At 44.5% G+C, this 6,000-nt stretch overlaps 1 protein-coding gene across 1 annotated transcript in view; it reads right to left on the bottom strand.

The window, feature by feature from the left end:
• Positions 1 to 2,341: 2,341 nt before the first annotated feature.
• Positions 2,342 to 6,000, bottom strand: part of IGFBP3 (insulin like growth factor binding protein 3) — a 41,111-nt gene continuing 37,452 nt past the window's right edge. Inside the window, exon 4 of the mRNA XM_077916564.1 lies at positions 2,342 to 3,251. Coding sequence (XP_077772690.1) covers positions 3,126 to 3,251 — 126 coding nt within the window. The 3' untranslated portion in view covers positions 2,342 to 3,125. The remainder of the gene's footprint in view (positions 3,252 to 6,000) is intronic.

Below are 6,000 nucleotides of genomic sequence, written 5' to 3'. Positions count from 1 at the left end.
AGCCTGGACAGCCTCGTGGTTCTCCATGGATCTGAGGGCAATGAAACAATCGCTGAGACGGCTAGAGCGCTGGTGGCGAATAACTCATTCTGAATCTGACCGGACACAGGTTAGAGCTCAATGTCGAGCCTTACCAAGTGGGGACAGCGACAGCGAAGAAAACCTTCTTCACCGCCTCTATTGCAACTGCAGAAAACAGCAGCAGGAGACTCTTTCAGGTGGTTTGCAATTTAACGGAACCACCTGCTCCACCGGGGTCCAGTACGGACCAAATGATCTCCTGCAATGATTTTGCAAAGTTTTTTGCAGATAAAGTCACTCAGATTCGGGAAGAGGTAGACTCCACCGTGGGAACAGGGCTGGGGCGGGAGAGTGCTAGAGTCCTGTCCTGTTGTGTGGGATCAATTCCAATCTGTTACCCACGAGGATGTGGACAGGCTGCTTGGACGAGTGAAACCAACCACTTGTCTCCTTGATCTTTGCCCATTCTGGCTTATAAAAGCTAGCCGGGAAATGCTGAGCGATGGGCTTTGTGGGGGGCCATGAGGGAGCCTTCCCAGACCCGCTGAAAGAGGCGGTTATTAAACCGCTTCTTAAAAAAACATCTTTAGATGCGGCCACGATGGCCAACTATCGCTCAGTCTCAAATCTTCCATTCTTGGGCAAGGTGATTGAGCGAATGGTTGCTGAACAACTCCAGGCACGCCTGGGAGAAGCGGACCATTTGGATCCCTTCCAGTTGGGATTCAGGCCTCATCATGGGACTGAAACTGCCTTGGTCGCACTGGTCGATACCATCGACCATAACATCCTTCTGGACCGTCTTGAGGGGCTGGGAGCTGGGGGCACTGTCATACAGTGGTTCCGCTGCTTCCGCCGTGTTCAGAAAGTGGTGGTGGGGGATGAGTGTTGAGACCCCTGGGCTCTCACTTGTGGGCGCCTCAGGGTTCTGTCCTCTCCCCCATGCTTTTCAACATTTACATGCAGCCGCTGGGAGAGATCATGGGGGTTTGGGCTGAGTGTTCATCAGTAAGTGGATGATACCCAGCTCTACCTCTCTTTCAAATCAGAACCAGTGAAGGCGGTGAAGGTCCTGTGTGAGTGTCTGGAGGTGGTTGGAGGATGGATGGCGGCTAACAGGTTGAGGTTGAATCCTGACAAGACAGAAGTACTGCTTTTGGGGGACAGGAGGTGGGTGTGTCTGGAGGACTCCCTGGTCTGGAATGGGGTAACTGTGCCCCTGAAGGACCAGGTGCACAGCCTGGGAGTCATTTTGAACTCGCAGCTGTCCATGGAGGCACAGGTCAATTCTGTGTCCAGGGCAGCCGCTTACCAGCTCCATCTGGTACGCAGGCTGAGACCCTTTCTGCCCACGGACTGTCTTGCCAGAGTGGTGCATGATCTGGTTATCTCCCGCTTGGACTACTGCAATGCGCTCTACGTGGGGCTACCTTTGAAGGTGACCCGGAAACTAGAACTAATCCAGAATGCGGCAGCTAGACTGGTGACTGGGAGCGGCCGCCGAGACCTACATTGGCTCCCAGTATGTTTCCAAGCACAATTCAAAGTGTTGGTGTTGACCTTTAAAGCCCTAAACGTGAAGGAGCGTTTCCTCCCCCATCGTTCTGCCCAGACACTGAGGTCCATCACCGAGGGCTTCTGGCGGTTCCCTCATTGCGAGAAGCAAAGTTACAGGGAACCAGGCAGAGGGCCTTCTCGGTAGTGGCACCCGCCCTGTGGAACGCCCTCCCACCAGATGTCAAAGAGAAAAACTACCAGACTTTTAGAAGACATCTGAAGGCAGCCCTGTTTGAGGAAGCTTTTGATGTTTAATAGACTATTGTATTTTAATATTCTGTTGGAAGCCGCCCAGTAAAGCAAGATGAGCGCCGCAACTCCAGAGTCGTCCACGACTGGACATAACTGTGAGGGGCCCCTTTACCTTTTTACATGTATTTTCATCTCTGTCTCTGAGGTAACTAAAATCCTCCTTTTCCAATCCGCCTAGTTAATGGCTTAATCAATCTTATAAACACTTTGGATAGAGCTGATCAGACTAGCCCAGATAAGGTTAATTTAGGAGTGAACACCTTTCCTGAACTGTAGTTAGACATATAGAGCACTTAATACAAAACAATATTCTTAGTATGGCAAATATAACTCTAATCTTAAAATAAGCTTCCCTGCTTGCTTTTCAAAACCCCTGCCATTTTTTGCTCCATGGACTTATGACATATCGAAAGGGTGAATACTACACTTATCTTGGAGATATAGATGCAGGCTTTGGAAAGTATTCTGGGGAAGAGAATTTGAAAGCATATGCTATAATGATTGTATAACATTTATGTTATATTTAAATAGTTTATTAAAAAAACAATTATATTAAATACAGACTAACAGAATATTCATAATACAGTATATTTTACAGAAAAAATAGCCAAGTAGAAACATGTTTCTTTAAAAAAAGTTCTTTGAGCTTTCTTTTTAATAAAATATTTTACCCGTGAAGATAAAAGTTTCTCGTCAGACCTGTATAAAGACAAAATAAAAATGCTTTTACTTTGAAACCTTGGGTGTGATCCACTCCACACTATATTACTTATAAGTAATTTCACTGGAATAAAAATGAGCTCATGCTTAACTCCCCAACTGAAATCCAGGCAACTTAAAAAGTGCTTAGCTTGGATTGGGTCTTATCCAGTATGTTTAATATCTTTACAAAGCTTACAGTCTATAAATTCTTCAACACAGAAGGAGAGTTATCTTTCGGGATCAAATTGGTCACAGGCTGTTAATTAAAAAACACACAAAAAAACACAAAGTCAGTGGAGACTCCCTGAATCCATTCTGAAGTGCCTTTTAGCCCTTTAAATTTTTTCTGGGTATCCATAGTGCAGATTTAGTTGGGATTTCAGAACTCCTTGTGTGGCAAAATGGAAAGCCAGAAGTGTGTCAGTGGCAGGTTGCAGCTGCAGAGACCACAGAGACTGACTCCCTGCAGTATAAGAAGGGACAAAACTCTGAGCTCCCAAGTCTAGCGCAGTCTATGCTGCAGCCCAGTCATTCCAAGGCTTCTGATAGTTAAAATGCCACACGCAGATTCCACAGAAGGTGGTGGATATCCCTCATTTGCTTTCTAGATTGTAGCAATGGACATCTCCTTTCCCCTTCCCATCATATCCAGGGAGTCGCTGCCCATATTTATCCACACACCAGCAGTATCCTCTTTTTCGGCCTCTGGATGGACGACACTGCAAGACAAAAGATGAGATTTGATTAGTGGCAACAATCAAGCCAAATGTTTTTGGTGGCATTATGCCTGACGTATAGCATGGAAGGCAGATTGAGAGTACATGGATCAAAACCGTAGGAGAGAAACAGCAGTGACCTTACTGTGGGAGTCTGCCATAGATCGCCAAGCCAGACTGCAGACTTGGATGATGCCTTCTGAGAGCAGATTACCAAACATTCAAAAAGGAGAGATATAGTAGTCATGGGAGGCTTCAACTTCCCTGATCTGTTGAAACTCAAACTCTGCCAAGAATGTAAGGTTCAACAAATTCACCCATTGCCTCACTGACAATTTCATTTCCCAGAAGGTGGAAGAACCAAGAAGTCCTCAACAATGGGGGGGGGGGGACTGAAAGATGAAGCGGAAGTACCTGGAAACTTGGGAGGAAGTTTCATGATACAGAGGCAAGGGAAAGCTGAGAGGAGTCAGACATGCACTCTGGACTTTAAGGCGGCCAATTTCAAAAAGCTGAAGCAGTTACTGGGTGAGGGGCACCTTGGGCTCCTACCAAAGCTCTGCTTTTCCCCAGTTCAGTTAACCCACACACAAAAACCTTGAAAAACTCTTTGGTGTTTTCCCTAAGTCAGAAAAATGTGCATGCATCTGGAGGGCATCAGCAATATCTAACTACTTCCAGCACTCTTTCAATGTTTTGCCTGCCTTCACTCTTAAGCATAGCTGTCAACTTTTTCATTTTCTTGCGAGGAATCCTATTTGGAATAAGGGAATTTCCCTTAAAAAAAGGGAAATGTTGGCAGCTATGCTCTTAAGACTTGTCCCACTTGCAAAATCTGCTCATAAAGCAGGATGTATAGAGAACTGTTAGTGGTGTGCTGGCATAAACACATTTCCCATAAGAGGAGCCATTTATCTGGGCACAAATTCAGACAAGTCTATGCACTTTTAAGTCCCACTGATCTCTGTAGGAAAGGTTTGTGATAGTCATCAATGCTCCATTTGAATTCAGCAAAACTTAAATGTGTTATAACTTTGGGTGGATATTGCCCTGAGGACATTGCATGAGGATGAAGGATCCCTGGGGTCACAGGCACAGTCATGCATTTTAAGACTGGGTTGTAGGGTTTGAATCCTCAAGCCCAAAGGAAGTCAGAGAATTTCCCCTGAGCATGTGGTTTGAGACTCAAAGTAAATTGTCATCTTATCAGCGCTGCCAGTGCTGGGAATGAGTGGAATTTTGATGAGCCACATAGAAGGCATACAATCAAAGTTTACTTCCAATGCCAAATGACTGTTAAGGTTCTAATTATCGCACCATAAAAGCTATTCATAGCAGCCCCAAAATGTGAAGAAGCCTTATAAATCACATTAGTGTGTAACATTACACACTGCAGCTGTCCACCACCATGGAGCTGCATCAACCTTTAATGAGTCTAGGGTAACCTCATGAGTAAGGGAGTTGCATATGGACCCTTTATTTGGGAAAGAAAGGCACTCGATTTTTTTACAGGCCACAAAGGGAGCACATGCCTGGCCAAGATACTGTGGCAACAGAAGCCACTCTAGTTGCATCTGCTTGCCAGAGGAATTCCAGGCTTGCAGCTGACATTTATGAGCAGATACATAATCCCCTGCAACTGAGTTATCACTTCATATTGAAGGCCTACATGCCTCTTTCCTAATATACAGGGCTGTCTTTGTAAATAAATAAAAATAATTTCTAGAGAAAGCATTATTCCCTGACATGATTTATCCAAACAGCAAAAGCAGAGGTTTGCTCAGAAATAATAATTTAGTAAAGATGGTGGGCAAGAAAGACTATTTTCCTGAACAAGTTAAAAATAGCAAAGGTTATGTTTGGAGCACACATATTAGGAAGCATCTCAGGTGGGGATAGAAAGCTCTCTCTTTAATATCTGTGAACTGTCATATCATGTGTTGCTTGGCAAACCTCCTTCTGCCAAATTGTAGAAGTTGTTGTCGACATGTTAACTGATTATTATTACCATTATTACTGTTTTATTTATACCCTGCCCATCTGGCTGTGTTGAATGTTGATAAGGTTTTATGGCATAGGATTCAGAGAGCACCTTACTGCCAAAAAAATGTTGTTGTTTTTAGCATTGACATAGTTAGTTTGTTCAGGAGCGTTATATTTAGAGAGCGTGGCATGAATTTTGCCAGTCTTCACCTGGGAACACAGGAAGCTGCATTAGATGAAGTTAGACCACCGGTCCCCTTATTCCACACTGGGGAATGCTGACGGACTCTGACAGCCCTGCCTAGAAACCCCCAGCCTAAAGTGGGCATCTTCGGCCTGCGCTACCTGCCCTCTGGCAGACACGTTGCACTAGAAGGAAGCTGCCCTTGAGGGAACAGAAGCCACAGGACCTAACAATCCTCTCTCTCTTTCTCTTCTAAAGAAAACAAAAAGGAAGGAAATAATGGATTATCTAGGACAAAATTATTCTTTTAGGCACCTTTAATGGAGTTACGCAACCGGATTAGGACAGAAGGGGGAAAAAACATAGCAAACAAAATAAATTACCAAACACTTTCTTCCAATTAATAGATTTAATTTGTCTGAATGATGCATGGAAGTTTAAACACCCAATGGAAAAGGAGTTCACCCACTTTTCTGATCCTAACAACTCAGCAGGAAGAACTGATGGAATCTGGATTACTAAGAACATGTTGAGTGAAGTCAAAAAAGCTGAAATTCATCCCAGAACCATTCCAGATCACAGTTT

Source organism: Podarcis muralis, chromosome 12 (genome assembly GCF_964188315.1).
Source record: "Podarcis muralis chromosome 12, rPodMur119.hap1.1, whole genome shotgun sequence".
NCBI lineage: Eukaryota > Metazoa > Chordata > Lepidosauria > Squamata > Lacertidae > Podarcis > Podarcis muralis.
Note: the sequence above shows the minus strand (reverse complement) of the source record. Positions and strands in the feature narration are given on the sequence as shown.